Below are 16925 nucleotides of genomic sequence, written 5' to 3' on the forward strand. Positions count from 1 at the left end.
GAGAGAGAGAGAGAGAGAGAGAAAGAGAGAGAGAGAGAGAGAGAGAGAGAGAGAGAGAGAGAGAGAGAGAGAAATGTTGTTAAGAATGTTATTTTTAAAGGCACTATAGAAAACAGAATAATATCTTAATTAAAAATAAGGGGGGTGCAATTGAGATTGAGAGCCAGACCTAGAGATGGGAGATCCTGGGTTCAAATATGGCCTCAAACAATTCCTAGCTCTGTAACCCTGGGCAAGTCACTTAACTCTCATTGCCTAGCCCTAATTGCTTTTCTGCCTTGGAACCAATACACAGTATTGATTCTAAGACAGAAGGTAAGGATTTATTAAATAAATAATGAGGGGGCAGGGCAGTTGCAGCTAGGTGGCTCAGTGGATTAAGAGTCTGTTGCCTAGTCCTCAATGCTCTTCTGCCTTAGAACCAATACACAATATTGATTCTAAAATGGAAGTCAGGGTTTAATACACACACACACACACACACACACACACACACACACACACACACGATTGGGGGACAGGCAGGATCTTCATTATTCATTATTAGTTAAGAAATTACATCTTGTTTTGGTTTGGACCTGTGATTTCATTGATGTAAGCAATTTCCCTTTGAGGAAATTCTTTCTACCAGTGTACTGTGGAAGCAAGGGAAGGGAATAAGTATTTATAAAGTGCCTGCTACTTGCCAGGTACTCTGCTAAGTGCTTCATAAATAATATCCTATTTGATCCTCACAATACCCATTTGAATTAGGTGCTGCTATTCTCCTCATTTTAAAGTTGAAGAAACTGAGGTAATCAGAAATTCATTGTCTTGCCCAGGGTCACATAGCTCTGTATGTGTCAGAGGCCAAACTTGAACTTAGATTTTTTGGACTGCAAGGCCAGATTTCTATCCATTATTCCATTCTCTCCTGCCTTCCTACAAGATTATAGAGGGAAGCAAAAGGTATAGAAAAATATAACTTATACATGGGGAAACAAAAGTCATCAGAACATGAAGGAGGTCCTAGGTTCACATCTGGCCTCAGACAGGCTGTGTGATCCTGGGCAAGGTTGAGGAATTTGGAGGCCATTGTGTTCAAAGAGGCCAGATGCAGGAGGAGGTGGAATGACTTGAACTTTCATAGATGAATCTGCCACAAAGGTTTGGACAGAGTAGCACAAACTTAAAAAAAGAGTTTGTTGCTGAGTAATCATGGAAGAAGGGGAGAGTTTGAAAGTGACGTTAAGGGAACAAGGAGTATGCCAGTTTCTCTTCCTGACAGTGTCTGTCAGGAAGTGTAAGAGAAGTATTGGTCAGACTTGGAGAGGCTACCAGGAGATACGGTGTTCTCAAGGGAAAATCTAGATTTTGGGAAGTACCAGCAGTTGGAAGAAATGTGAGGAAGAGGTCTAAAATGAAAGAAATTTGTTAATAAAAGAACTTTCCAAAGGGAAAAGAATGCAAAGAAGGATAGGAGACTGGCATAAGTGACAGCTAATCTAGATAAAGATGAGACTGGGGAGAAGTAGCTGGGGAAATGGGCTTCAGATATGAGGAAAAAAACAACTAGTGGACTCCTGGAGAGAGAATCTGACCTCTAAAAAGTTGGAGAGAAGATAGCCCATATATTTCTTCTTAATCTCTACAGAAAACAGTCCTACTTTCTTGCCCTTTCTGCCATAGCCTTCTTTCTTAACCTCTACAGATTGGAGATCAGTGGAAGATCACAAGGCTTGAGACCCAAGAATGACAGTTTCCATTGGGGAGGAAATATATTATCCCACCAAGATGTTGGCACTTGGTCAAAGTCTTGTCTGCCTTACCAAGTTATGGTTCGAACATTTTCAATAATTTGTAGGTCAAAGAAGTCATCATAAAAATGATAGTGAATAACAGAAATAAAGTATACCAAAATTGGATATAGTTAAAGCAGTCTTCTAAAAAATTTATATCTGAAAACATTCAAATAGAAAAATGAATGATTAACAAACTACAATTAAAAAACTTAAAAAGTTGACAAATCAGGCAAGAGTGAATAAAACTGAAAAGAGTGAGCAACTGAGAAATACATCTCACAGAGGGAAAAAATCAAGATGAAAAATTCTTATTGCCAACCCTGAATTACCTTTACAAAGTTGCTAAACACTGAAGGAGAAAGTTATACTACTTAGATATAAATACTCCAATGGATCTCTGATTTCATTAGCTTGAAAGTTCTCCCTAGCAGTGCAGATCTCAACCCATCAATGCCTACATATTCTGTATGGCTCTTATCTGTGTCTTTACCCAAGTCACCCAGGTGATTTACTCTCTGGAGGTCTTCCTCCCTTTCTCCTCACATTGTAAGGACATCAGTGGACATCTCTGGCTGTCTACCTTTCTTTCCTCAATGTGTGAGCAACCCTCTTATTATCATACAATTCTGATGCCAGTTTTTACTAGTGTTTTTCAGTTACTCACTGAATCTATATATTCATTATATATATATATACACATATATATTTTTTTAACTTATCTTCTATCTTGGTATCAATCCTAAGACAGAAGAAGGACAAGGGCTAAGCAATCAGGATTAAGTGACTTGCTCAGGGTCACACAGTTAGGAAGGGTCGGAGGCCAAATTTGAACTCAAATCTTTCTGATTACAGGCCTGGCTCTCTATCACTATGCTACCTAGCTGCCCCTTACTGGTTATATTTTGCAGCCTGATCATGATCCCATCACATGCCTTTCCATTGCCTCTGATTCATCTTTTAAAATTTTTTTTTTTTTTAAGAATTGTGGTAGTCATGTTTAATTGCCATATAGTAGCACTAGTAGAATTTTATTGTTAAAAAAAATTAGCCTTTGCTCTGATGGGAAGCTGAAGATGTTATGGGAGCTTTACAATTTTTTGGAAACAATTAATACAATCACTGTCATCTTACTCATCTCTGTAATCAGTTCACTTTCTTTTTTTCTTCCTTAGAATAAAAACTAATTGGTTCTAAGGTAGAAGAGCAGTTGGAGTTAAGTAACTTGCCCAGGATCACACAGCTGGGAAGTATCTGAGGAGAGATTTGAACCCAGGACCTCCTGCCTCCAAGTCTGGCTCTCTGTCCACTATGCTACCTAGTTACCCCAGCCAACCTACTTTCCGTCTATACTGTTTGTCTCAGATATTCATACTGTTGGACAAGCCCTGCAGATTATCCATCCAAATGTTTATATTAATATGGAAAATAGACACTCTTCATCTCTTTGGTAGGAAATTGGGAGTCACTAGTGACTTTTAAGTTAGACTAGATTGGATTCAAGATAGACTTAGAGATGCTGAACTTAGTTATTAAGTTGTAATAACCTAAGCCTCAATTAATGATCTAGACTGAGGAATGAAGGCAGTCAAAATGGATAAAAAGGAATAGGTACGAAATTTCGAGGGAAAAATTGACATGATAACCATGTCTAGATAAGAGGATTAAATAAGTTAGCCTAACTTATTGTAAAATCTAGATCAATCTTTATTTTCTCATCCCTAAGGAGTGCTGCTTTATGGTTTCCTCTATTGCTTTGTCAGCAGAAATTGAGCCCTTTCTCCAAACAAAGACGTAAGCACAAGCTGCTCCAGAAGATGAGATCTGTTATCTTCCTTCTCTTCTTCCCCCTTCCACTCAGCAATAATGACTGATCTAAGTGCAGGGCAAGCTGTTTTTGTTAAGGAAATATATGAGCTGTCATCTTCTTATGAGTGTATTCAATATATATTTGACTAGCTTCTGTCAGTTTTGCTTTCTGTTATGGAAGCAGAGAGGCATTTTGCATGGATCATTGTGCCAAGTGCTTATCTAAAAGTTCATCATTCTGCTTTGTGCAGGTACATAGAAAAAGATTTACATTTGTTTTGTTTAGTTTCAGGCCTTGTTTTTTACTTTAATTATAAGATAAGTGTTAATTACTTCTATTTATTGGATTGAAGTAACAGGTTTCTTCAAAAGAATTGAAGATGGGGGCAGCTGGATGGTTCAGTGGATTGAGAGCCAGGTCTAGAGATGGGAGGTCCTAGGTTCAAATCGGGCCTCAGACACTTCTTTGCTGTGTGACCCTGGGCAAGTCACTTAACCCCCATTGCCTATCTCTTATCACTCTTCTGCCTTGGAACCAATACACAGTATTGACTCCAAGATAGAAGGTAAGGGTTTAAAAAAAAAAAGAATTGAAGATGTCCTTTAATTAAAAAAAAAAAATCATCTATTTCATTCACCTTAGGGATTCAGCAGATTTGACCTTCAATGGACATCCATTTTCTGCAAAAAACATTGGAATGTTTGGGGAAAGACAAAAGACTAAAACATAATCCTTCATGAAACTTAATCTAGTTTGGACTCTTAAAACATTATGTAACATAGTTATTTGTGTAAATTGGTGCAGGTGGGCAGTATCAGCCAGTCTTGTTTTTCATTTGGAAACTCTTAGACAACTTTGAGGCCACCTTCTGTAACCCATGTAGTAGAAGGTTAATTGAAGTACTTTGTGAATTCTGGTCTTTACTGGCAGGGAAAAATTTTATGACAGACATGGCACTAGGGCTGTGGAAAGAAAGTGGAACACAGGCTAAGTGTAACATTGATGGATGATAACAGTATAGAACCTCTGTGGCTTTTGGAAGGTTTGAAGTACATAGCACACATGGTTGAAGGAGGAAAAGTAGAAAACTGGAAACATAAGATGTGTACCTGATTATAGAGGTGGGAGGATGCTGAATGTAAAGCTAAGGAGTTTGACCATTTTTTAGTAGCCATAAAGAGCTATTAAAGGTCTTTAAGTAAGAGGATGCATAGATATATGCATGAATTCCCTTTTGGTGCCCATTTTCTCTTAAAGAAAGTCCTTATAAAGTCTACTTTTTTTTTTTTATGGAAACTTGAATCTACTTTCTTATCTTGTCTTAAATACCTTGTTTTTCCTGGTAATTTGCTGAAGTTGATATCTTCTTGCTCTTTTCCTGTCTTTTCATGGGCTCCATTTTTAACCTTGAAAAGCATTAGCCATCTTGAAAGAAAATAACAGAAAAACGGAGAGAGAACAATTTAGGAAAGATTTTTCCACTGGAAGTAGAATGAGCTCTTAGAGGACGGCAGCAACATGAGGGAAAACTTAAGGCTCTTTCTTCTTTCAAATGCATTCTCTGATAGATAATTGTATCCCTGCTTAGTGTTTTATGGCTTGAGTGCCCTCTCATGGTGGCATGAAGGCAATATAATCCCAGGAGAAGTTTTTATATTCTGGGAAAATATTTTTTTCAATAAGGGTTTGGATAATTGTGATCTGGGCAGTGCTAGACACTGTTTTGGAGAAAATCAGTGTTATTTTGGGGGTACTTTTTCTCCTTGGAACATGAAAATCCTTACAACAAACTTTATTTTAGGTTGAACGACCTCCTTCTCCATTCTCCATGGCTCCACAAGCTTCTCTTCCTCCAGTACCACCACGCCTGGATCTTTTACAACAGCGAGCATCCAATCCCTCAGGTGCTTCTAGTCCTGGAACTTCTTCTAAGGTAAAGACTTTCTTGTTTCTGTTATTTCTTGTTTTTTTACTGCTGAGCAAGTAGATGCTTACCATCTTCCATTATATCTCTACAGACTACCCCTGGCTCCCTTCATAAAGATAAACCTTTGCCAATTCCTCCCACACTTCGAGATCTTCCTCCACCACCTCCTCCAGACAGACCACATTCCATTGGGGCAGAGAGTCGGCCTCAGAGACGCCCACTACCCTGTACACCAGGCGACTGTCCATCCCGGGACAAACTCCCCCCTGTTCCTTCTGGCCGCCCAGGAGAATCATGGCTTCCCCGGCCAATACCCAAAGTACCTACAGCTACCCTAAGTCCTAGTGACCCCTGGTCAGGCAGAGAATTGACCAACCGACATTCACTTCCCTTTTCACTGCCTTCTCAGATGGATCCTAGAACTGATGGTCTTAGGCATGGAAGTACTTTCAGCCTAGATGCTCCAGTGGTGAGTCAATTTTACTGTCAAACAACTTTTCAAAAAATACTTGTATACATCATTTTGAGCTGGTGTTGTGGGGGATAAAAATCATATATTGGGGGAAAACCCAGGTAACTGTACTTTAATAAAGGTCACATGAGGACAGGGGAAAATCCTAAAAGAATTTGGAAATGGAAGAGATCATTTCTGGTGAAGATGATCTGGGATTTAATGAATGGGTAGAACTTATAAATGGGAAGGAAGGTTTTCTAGGTTTGGGGGACAAACAAGAAAGTGCAGTCTTTAAAAAAATTTTTTTTAAACTCTTACCTTCTGTTGTGGAATAAACTAGTGTTGGTTCTAAGGCAACAGAATAGTAAGGGCTAGGCAAATGAAGTTAAGTGACTTGTCCAGGGTCACAGAGTTTAAAGAAGTGGCTGGGGTCAGATTTGAATCCAGGGCTTCTCTCCAGGTATGGCTTTCTATCTTCTGAGCCACCTAGCTGCCTATAGGACTTTTTAAAGAATGATAAATAGACTGGTTTGAAGTAGAGGATCCATGGGTAAGAATAGTAGGAAATAAAACTAAAAAGAATGGCTGGAATCCTACAGAAGTTCATGGACCCAGGTTGAGAGTGAATTTTATTCTCTAGGAAGTGAAGATCTATGGACATTGTTATGCAATGTATTTATGGCATGGTAAAAGTGTTCATTTAGGAAGATTAATTTTATGGAAATGTGAAAGATGAATGAAGTGGGGGAACATAACTAAGCAAAGAATATGAGAGTTGAGGTAGAAGAAGGATCTGGGATGTTCTTCTAATCCTAACTATTTGAGCTTTGTCACTTAACTGCTCTGGGCTTCCATTTTTTTAGTCTGTGAAATGAGGAAGGTGAGCTAGATGACCTTTAAGGTCACTTCCATCTCTAAACTAATGATAGTATGATTATAATAGTCTAATTTATTAAGTGCCTATTGTATAGAGAGTGCTGGATGCTAGCAGAGAAACATAGTTTAGGCAAATGATAATCCTGCTCTTATGGAGTTTATAGAAACAGTGTGATAAGATATGCCTGCACAAAAAACTAAAACACAAAAATATATGTTAGAAAGATGTTAACAGAGTGTTATGTGAGGCCCATGGGAGTGGAAGAATAGGGAGTCATTACTAACTGGGGTTATCAGAGAAGAGGATTTCCTCTTGGGTAGATAATATTTGAATTGGACTTCAAAGAATGAGTAAAATTCAGTAGTCAGAAGAAACTTTCAGGTAGCAGAGGAATGAGTTAAAAGGTGAGGAAACAGCATTCCAAGCATCGGAATCATCATGAGCCAGAGACATGGAGATGGCTTAATATAGGACATGTATGGAGAATAATGATTTAGTCTACTTTGACTAAAATGTGGATTACATGAAGACAATGGGTTGGGGGGGGCAGAGCTGGGAACAGTATGAGATAAAACTGGAAAGGTAGGATAATGCTGGATTGTGAAGATTTTTTAAAGCAAAAAAAAATTTTTTTAAATCAAATAACAGTGACAAAGGAAGAATTGGGGGGGGAAATGAGGGCTATGCAAGAAAATTATCAAAAGAGATTTAGGGGGCAGCTAGGTGGCTTAGTGGATTGAAAGCGAGGACTAAAGATAGGATGTCCTGGGTTCAAATTTGAACTCACACACTTAATAAGCTGTGTGACCTGGGCTAGTCACTTAGCCCTTACTGATCTACCTTGGAACCAATACATAGTATCAATTCTAAGACAGAAGGTAAGATTTTTTTTTTGGTTTGTTTGTTTGTTAAGTAAAAGAAATAAGATAGGCTGAAAAATTACTAAATAAAATAGTTCCTTTAAAAAAAAAAAAGAACTGACCAAATGTAAAAGAGATACAAATCCTCAGTAAAGAAAATAACTTCATAAAAATTAGAATTGGTCAAGTGGTAGCTAATGACCCATGATAAATCAAGAAACAGAATTGTTTGTAAAATGGAACAGCTATCTTATATAAAAGAGGAAAAAGTAGAAGAGCTGCCAGGAAGGAGGAAAAGAGAGGGGGTGGAAGATTGGTAATACTACAACCCTACTCTCATCAGATCTGGGATAAAGAAAGAACAACAAACACAATTAGATGGGTAAGAGTCTTTTTAATATACAGAGAAACATGAGGGAAAGGGGATAGGATAAGGGGGGGACTAAGTTTCCTTAAGGGGGACTAAAAGAAGGAAAGGTAGATTAAGAGAAAGGAGGGCAAGGGGATAAGAAAAGGGAGGGATACCTAGAAAGAGGAGTGCCTATCAAGAAATAAGGGAGTAAGGTGAAGGGATAAGAGAGGGATTTTTAGAATCCACCTCATGCCAAGAAATAGAAAGGCACAGCTTGGGGGATAAGGAAAGGACTTTTGGGAAGGTGGCTAGGTTAAGAACTAAAAGGGAAGGGGGAAGGGATAAGGGATATACCTTTAGAAAGGTGGGTAATTTTAGAAATAGGAAGGCAAAGGGAAAGGATAAGGGAGATTTCTAAGAAGGAATATGAGTTGGCAAGGTATTAGAAGAAATTGGACATCTGAGGAGGGATATGGCAAAGAAAAAGGAAGAGAAGAACAACAATGAAGAAAAATATAATGGAGGGAAAAATACAACTACTATGACATAGAATGGGAATGGAATGAATTCACTCATAAAATGAAAATGGATAGTAGAATGAATCAAAACTCCAATCCCAGCAATATGTTGTTTATAAGAAACACACTTAAATGGGGCAGCTAGGTGGCTTGGTGGATTGAGAACCAGGGTTAGAGACAGGAGGTCTTAGGTTCAAATCTGACCTCAGACACTTCCTTAGCTGTGTGACGCTGGGCAAGTCACTTAACCTCCATTGCCTAGCCCTTAACATTCTGCTTTAGAATGCAAGACAGTAGGTAAAGGTTTAAAAAAAGAAAAAGAAACACATTTAAAAATGAGAGACACACGTATAGTAAAAATAAAGGGCTAAGGCAGAATATACTATGCCTCAGCTGATACAAAGAACTTGGGAGTAGCAATTATGATCTCTGACAAAGTTAAAATTAAAATAGATATAATCTAAAGAGATAAACAAGGATTAACTATATTATATTAAATCTATACACGCTACATGTTTTGGCATCCAAATTTCTAAAGGAGAAATGAAATTACAGATAGAAATAGATAATAAAACAATAACAGTTAGGGAGATTTTAATCTTCCCCTCTCAGAAGTAGATAAATCCAACCAGAAAATAAATAATAAAGATGTCAAGGAGATGAATAGAGTCTGAGATAAGTTAAATATGATAGATATCTGGAGAGAATTGAATGGGAACAGAAAAGAGTATGCTTTCTCAGTGGCACATGGTACCTTTACAAAAATTGATCAGATATTTGGGCACAAAAATATTATAGTTAAATGTAGAAAGTCAGTAATATTAAATACATCCTTTTCAGCCTATGTTGCAAAAATAATTGTATATAATAAGGGACCATGGGAAACAAAAAGCAAAAACTAATTGAAAACTAAATAACTTAAAGAATGAGTGGGTTAAAGAACAAATAAGTAAAGATAAAAAAAATTCATTAAAGAGAATGATAGTGAGACAACACACCAAACCTATGGGATATAGCAAAAGTAATAAATTAGAGGAAAATGTATATCATTAAATGCTTATGTTAATAAAATAGAAAAAAGAAAGGATCAATAAATTGGGAATGCAAAAACTAGAAAAAGAACAAATTAAAAATCCCCAACTATACACCAAATTAGAAATCCTAAAAATTAAAGGTGAGCAGAATAAAACTGAATTTAAGAAAACCATTGAATTAATAAATATAGAAGTTGTTTTTATGAAAAAAACTTAATAAAATTTTAAAGAAACAGAATCATTCTGGTTATATCAGAAGAATTTGACATTCCTTGTAGGTTAGTTTTATTCTTCCTCCACTGCAATTAGGTCAATTACAGCCTCCCTCATTACAGTTATATAAGAGCTAAGTAGAGAAATAAAGAGTGAATTCGACTTTCTGGCTATTAATACATATGTAAAGATAATTTTGAATTTAGACATAAATGTTTACAGTAGAAAAACTGTTAATTTATGTTAACACCATGTATCTAATGTCTTTCTAGAATAAACTCAGAAGCAGTATGATGTAATTAATAGGGTGCTGAATTTGGAGTCAGGAGAACCTGGATTCAAATCCTGTCTTAGATACTCACTAGTGGTGTAACCCTGGGCAAGTCATTTAAACCCTGTATCCCTTAAGTTTGTTCATCTAAAACATTGATTCCCAAAGTGGGCTCTACCGCCCCTGGTGGGTTCTGCAGCGATCCAGGGGAGCGGTGATGTCCACAGGTGCATTTATCTTTCCTATTAATTGCTATTAAAATTTTTTTAAAAATTAATTTCCAGGGGGCTAAGTAATATTTTTTTCTGGAAAGGGGGCAGTAGGCCAAAAAAGTTTGGGAACCACTGATCTAAAAAATAAGGGTTTGGAATTCTTGCATCAGTGGCCTTTAAGGTTCCTTCTAGCTCTAAATCTTTAATATTATTGCCTTGATTCCTGCATGATCCTTCTCATAGATGAGCCTTCTTAAGGAACTAAAATCAAGTACTTTAGTCAGTTGTAATAAACCCAGGGCTGAGACATTGGGAGAAAGGTCTGAGTGGTCACTTGTAGGAAGCTGACAAAGGTAAAAGAAATTTGAATGCATTACTGTTTTGAGCATCTTTTTTTTTCTCATTCCAGAACATGAACAATAATCCATTAGCTGGGCCAGAGTGTGAGCACCCTAAAATCAAGCCTTCCTCATCTGCCAATGCCATTTATTCTCTTGCTGCCAGGTATGCTACTAACGCTAAATTTGATGTAATAGGTTCATAAGGGGAATTCAAAAAGTTTTTCGAGTAATTAGCTTGCAGAATAAAAAAATTTGCATCTAGGAGAGTTGTTGTCAGAAAAATTCTCTGATGATACCCATCATAACTTTTTTTTTTTTAATTTGAAAACCCTTTCCTTCTGTCTTGGAGTCAATATTGTGTATTGGCTCTAAGGCAGAAGAGTGATAAGGGTAGGCAATGGGGGTCAAGTGACTTGCCCAAGGTCACACAGCTGGGAAGTATCTGACGCCAGATTTGAACCTAGGACCTCCTGTCTCTAGGCCTGGCTCTCAATCTACTGAGCTACCCAGCTGCCCCCCCCCCCCCATAACTTTTTGAATGAAAAACTAACTCTTGGTGCATTCAGACCCAGTCATTAAAATAGAACTTCTGGGATTAGTATTGTTAGCTACTAAGGAGCCATGCAAATGTTGCACATCCTTAGCACAGAAACCATACCTGTTGGATGATGGGAAATACTGTCTCCTGCCTGAGAAAATATATCTTATTCTTGCTACTTCCCCTGTCAGGAGAATTATTGGATTCAAATAGGTTAACATGAATTTGGAGCTTAACTTGCTGCTGTCTGTTTGACAGAAACTATTTTGAAACCTTATCAAACCTTTGACCTATTTGTTAGCATTACTTTATTGGATTTATTTTTTAGTGCTGTTTTCTTTTCTGTTTAATGTACTTTCCAGACCTCTTCCTGTGCCAAAGCTGCCCCTTGGGGAGCAGTGTGGAAATGATGAGGACACAGAGTATATGTCTCCTTCTTCTCGGCCTTTGGTACTTCCTGGAGCCAACCTCCAAAAGATAGATGTGAAACGACCTTTGGAAACAACCCACAGTTTACGGTAAGTTTCCAGCACTCCCAGACTTCACTAATTCAATTATTATGATTTTTCTTTTTTATTCATATTTTTTAAAAAGTTGTATTAATGGGGGCAGTTAGGTGGCTCAGTGGATTGAGAGTCAGGCCCAGAGATGGGAGGTCCTGGGTTCAAATCTGGATTCAGACAAGTCATTTAACCCCCATTGCCTAGCCCTTACCACTCTTTTGTTGCCTTGGAACCAAAATACAGTATTGATTCCAAGATGGAAGGTAAGGGTTTAAAAATAAAAGTTGTATTAAAGCCTTTTGTTTTTACATCATACTTATTTCCAAATAGGCTTTTTCCTTCCATTGTACCTTCCTTGTAACAAGTCTTTAAAAAACAAATAAACCCCAAAACCCAATTTAGCAAAACTAGCCAACATAATGATTGTGTCTGACAATGTATACATTCCAAACCAGTAATCTCCTAACTCTTCAGTGAAAGGAGGAAATTACTTTTCTCTTCCACAATATTCAGTTCCTTTTTATTTTTTTTGTCTTTATTGTTGTAGACATTGTGTATGTTGTGTTCCTGGTTCTGTTTACTTTGTCATTGTTAGTTCATAGAAATCTTATAATGTTTCTCTGAATTAATAATATTCATCTTTTTTTAGAGTGCAATAATATTCTATTACATTCCAATAGTACAGGTTTTTTATTTATTTTTTAGAGCCCTTATCTCCCATCTTGGAATCAATACTAGGCAATGGGGGTTAAGTGACTTGCCCAGGTAGAAAGTGTCTGAGGCAGATTTGAACCCAGGACCTCCCATCTCTGGGCCTGACTCTCAATCCACTGAGCCACCCAGCTACCCCCTATTTATTTATTTTTTTACAGATTACATGTAATAAGTTTCCACACAAGTTTTCTGAAATTATATGATTATCTACCTCCCTTCTTCCCTTACCCTTCTAGAACTGGCAAGCAATTCAGTCTGGGTTATGCATGTATTATCACACAAAATATATTTCCATATTATTCATTTTTACTATGGTCTTTTTTAAAAGTTTTCTGTTTCACTGTCACTTTGTTTGCACCTCCCCCCTCCCAATAAATTTTCTCTGCCTTTCTGGAGGCAGCTTTGGGGGGAGGGGGGTACAGTGGATAGAGTCTTGGACCTGGAGTCAGAAAGACCTGAATTAAAATCCTACCTCAGATACTTACTCGTTCTGTAAGTCTGGACAAGTTACTTTACCTCTGTTTGCCTCTGTTTCTTCATCTATAAAATGAGGATAATAATAGCACCTACCTTCCAGGGTTATTTCAAGAATCAAAAAGTCCTTAGGCTGGTGCATGACACATAATAGTTGCCATATAAATATTTGTTCCCTTCCCTTCCTTCCCCCTTTGCTACCATAAAAATTGCTGCTCTGCATATTTTGGCATGTTTAGGTCTTTTCTGCTTTTTTGGTCTCTTATTTTGGATGCTGCAGGTGTGAAAATTGCCCTATTCTGTATGCTTCCCGTTTGTTGTTATTTTAATTTAGCATTGACTAGTCAGTATTAAAGCAAAGTCATACTTAACTTTAGTTCTTACTCCTCTTTTTTACTACCAACTCCCTTTTCCCCTAAACAACAGCAAAAGCTTTAAACTATGCACACTATTTGCTTTTCAGTTTGATTATACCAGCAAGAAGAATGGCCTCTGAGTAATAGTAATTAGAAGTGATTGTGTCTTCTCTTCTGTCCTTAAAGTGACATGAAGACTAGGGTTGTTTTGGAAGAAGTTTGTAATGTTCTTTTTTCCTTTTTTTCCCCATTCAGTGTATTTGATTCAGAGCAGCAGGTTGACAGCTGTACCTATGAGGCCATGTACAACATTCAGTCGCAGGCGACTTCTTCTGGCCTAGAAATCAGTACATCGGGTGAGTATCCCCACCCTAAGCCCAGTGAGTGGTTGAGCCTTTGTCCTTTTGGCTCATGTAAACAGTTTGACTGAAGTGGATGGATGCTGTGAGCAGTCTAGTTAGTATCTTCTTAGGTTGAAGGCTAAACTTCAAACCAGTTTAACACTTTTTTACCTATGCTCATTGACCAGTCTTTTTTTTTTATTGTTGTTGTTTTTATTCCCTCTCAAAGCCTAGGGGTGGTTGAAGGTTACTTTGCCTGGGCCTGCTTTGTTGGCAGCTCCCCTCTATTCCCCTTTCTTTTCAGCATTGATGAAATTCTTTTGTGTGTGGGTGGGGAGGACTTAATTCCCCTCTTAACTAGCTTTGAGTTGAAAGGTTAAGAAGCCAGTGAACTCTAGGCCCCTTGCTTTCCTTTGAGGTCAGTTGTGAAATTGCTGCTGGCCATTGAAAGATGTAAGGGTTTTTTTCTGAATTAGCTATGGGATTTGATTTGTTCTGCCCCCGACTAACTAGTATTTGTAAAATATAACTTCTCTTGTTAGCTGAGGGAGATGTGGCTACAAGTCTTGCCAGCAATGGTCCTGAGGAGTCAGAGAATGAGGATGATGGATATGATGTCCCCAAGCCTCCTGTGCCAGCAGTCCTGGCCCGTCGAACTCTTTCAGACATCTCTAATGCCAGCTCTTCCTTTAGCTGGATGTCTTTAGATGGTGATCCCACAACAGGTGAGTGGATCTGTTTCTGGGCCCCCTAACGTTTGGAATAGCTTGCTATATGGTTTTAGTCCTAAAGCAGAGACAACTTCTGGTACGTGTGTGCGTGGGAGAGTGTGTATGTGTGTGCGCACTCGTGCACACGCGCATGTGTATGTACCTGAAGAAAGTAGGTCCCGAGCTGGATCACTAATAATGTTAGCCAGTTATTGGCCAATCACCAGTAATACTGATCATAGTGTTTTTCCAAATCTAGGGCACTTAAACCACAGCTCACACTGATTGGAGCCATTAAAATTACCAACTATTCCAACTATACATAATGACATTGGTAATTAAGCTTGGTGCTTAAGACCAAATGATCATGGTTTCTGGCTCCTTTCCCATTAGAAAAGAGAGTTTGTTGAATCCAGAGATAGCACTAGGGAGATTTGGGGATCAGCCCATGTTGACTATCAAGGGCCAGACTTCTTGCACCTGTTGCCAGCCAGCAGGATTATAACTGAAGTTGCTGTCACTTTGGAAATTTGAGGCAACTCCTAGGGCAACAGCTGTTCAAAAGGAAATAGTGGGAAGGGTTGCTTTTTTGGCACCAACCCGACCAGGGATTCTTCAGTTCTAAAGTTCCTTCCCAGAGGTTGAGTATATTCTTCTCTATACTGCAATTTTGGTTCATTTCTTCATCGGATGCTTTGCAGGACTTCTCAGGGAACCCTAGGGAGAGGAGGGATAGAGGGAAAACTATCTTGAAATTTAAGAAGACCTTTGTTCTATTGATTAGCAATGTGATCCTTAGCGAGTCATTTAATCTCTTTTTTCATCTCTCTCATGTGGGAATAATAAACATTAGTTCTGAGTACCTCCCAGGGTATTTTGAGGATCAGATGAAACATGTGCCTGAAAGTACTATACAAATGTTTTATCATTTTGGCAGCCTTGGTATTGATTAGGAAAGGTGCTTGATAAGCATCTGAGGTATTTAATGCGTCTGTCCCCCTCAATACAAGGAGACTCTTATGAGGAATTAAACCCCAAGATCCTTGACCTTGAAATTTTAAATTATGACATAGCACTAAAAATCCATCCCCATAGCTGGAAGGCAAATACATTCTCTCCTCACAATTGTTTGGTTAACATCTTCATTTACTCATATTAATGTCACTAATGATTTTGTCTAGGTATATGGATGGTTGAATACCTTGCTCTTTCTTCTTGTAGGTTTCACTGAGGGTTCCCAAGTTCCTGAAAGGCCTCCAAAACCTTTCCCTCGAAGGATCAACTCTGAACGGAAAGCAGGAAGTTGTCAGCAAGCTGGTGCTGCTCCTTCCACCTCTCCTCAGTTATCCAGTGAAATTGAGAGTCTCATGAGCCAGGGGTATTCATATCAGGACATTCAAAAAGCTTTGGTCATTGCCCATAACAATATCGAAATGGCCAAAAACATCCTCCGGGAGTTTGTTTCTATTTCCTCCCCTGCCCATGTAGCCACATAGCACATCACCTCCTTGCCTACAATTTCAGTGGACCAGTGAGCTGGGCACCATTCTTCAGGAGCACCCGAGAGGGCTAAGGATTTTTTTTGAGACTTCAAACTGAAGTCTTGCCCTGTCCGGTGGTTGTCTCATCCATGGTTCAAGATTTCAAAGCAGTGGAACAAAAACAGAGCAAGCAACTTGGATGTTGTTTTGTTTTGTTCACTTTATAGCGTGTGTTTGAGGGCAATTTGCCTTCAGTTCCCATTTAGAGAGAGTGTGCATTTTTATGATGACATGGTGGGGTGCAGCTCAGCCCCCTTGGGCAGTCCAAGGGTAGCAGGACAAGTATTGTGAGGGGAAAAACCAAACTGAGGGCTTTTTGAGTTTTCCAGCTTAGGTGGGTGGGTGTAACTTTGTACATATGTGTGTGTGTGTGTGTGTGTGTGTGTGTGTGTGTGTGTATGTATATCCTGTGGTCATAAGATTAACCCCAGACAGGCTTTCATTTCCTGGGGATAGGCACAAGAGGTTTAGGAAGGGATCTTTTTGGTAACTTCCATCTACTGTGGTATTATGCCTCCATCCTAGTGTGTATTGCAATTTCAGCTCTACCCCAGATTATCATGTGCATAGCTAAAGTCCTGTATTTTTAAACTATCTCCTTTTCTGTCATTTGCTTTGTCTTCCATGGTGCTCTGTCATTGGCCATGGACTGGTTATGACTAACTTAAGTGAAACCAGGGAGTTTATGAGATATTCCGTTTTATATGTGGTTGTGTTTGTTTATTTTATGGGGGGGGGGCCAGGGGGAGCAGAGAAAGTGGGAGATAAAATATTGTTGCATTATCATTACAGATGTGTTTGATGTTAGCAGCTAACACTGGTCACTCCGAAACACTTCTATTCTGTTTCCATAGGAAAATTGAATTTGGTAAAGTGAGATATTTTAGCTATCCTAATTAAACCATGGCTGAACTGACTTCAGATACATTCCGTATCCTTCAGAAAGTGGGAATCAGTTGCCTTGGTACCAAGTGTGTGCTCTGAGAGCTACTTCTCTGCTTCATGGGAAGGGAGCATCATATCTAAGATAACATAATTCAGATATAGTGAAGCTTTCTGGAGCCTTGGGCTATATGCTATTTACCTTTGTATAAAGAATGA

The 16925-nt window shown here is 38.5% G+C and overlaps 1 protein-coding gene across 1 annotated transcript in view; it reads left to right on the plus strand.

The window, feature by feature from the left end:
* Positions 1–16124, plus strand: part of CBL (Cbl proto-oncogene) — a 95741-nt gene extending 79617 nt beyond the window's left edge. The window contains exons 10-16 of the mRNA XM_044669637.1: positions 5390–5521; positions 5607–5984; positions 10716–10810; positions 11548–11703; positions 13488–13588; positions 14116–14298; positions 15505–16124. Of these exons, the coding sequence (XP_044525572.1) occupies positions 5390–5521; positions 5607–5984; positions 10716–10810; positions 11548–11703; positions 13488–13588; positions 14116–14298; positions 15505–15779 (1320 nt within the window). The 3' untranslated portion in view covers positions 15780–16124. The remainder of the gene's footprint in view (positions 1–5389; positions 5522–5606; positions 5985–10715; positions 10811–11547; positions 11704–13487; positions 13589–14115; positions 14299–15504) is intronic.
* The last annotated feature ends 801 nt before the right edge of the window (positions 16125–16925 follow it).

The sequence above is a fragment of the Gracilinanus agilis genome, chromosome 3 (assembly GCF_016433145.1).
Source record: "Gracilinanus agilis isolate LMUSP501 chromosome 3, AgileGrace, whole genome shotgun sequence".
In the NCBI taxonomy this organism is placed as follows: Eukaryota; Metazoa; Chordata; class Mammalia; order Didelphimorphia; family Didelphidae; genus Gracilinanus; species Gracilinanus agilis.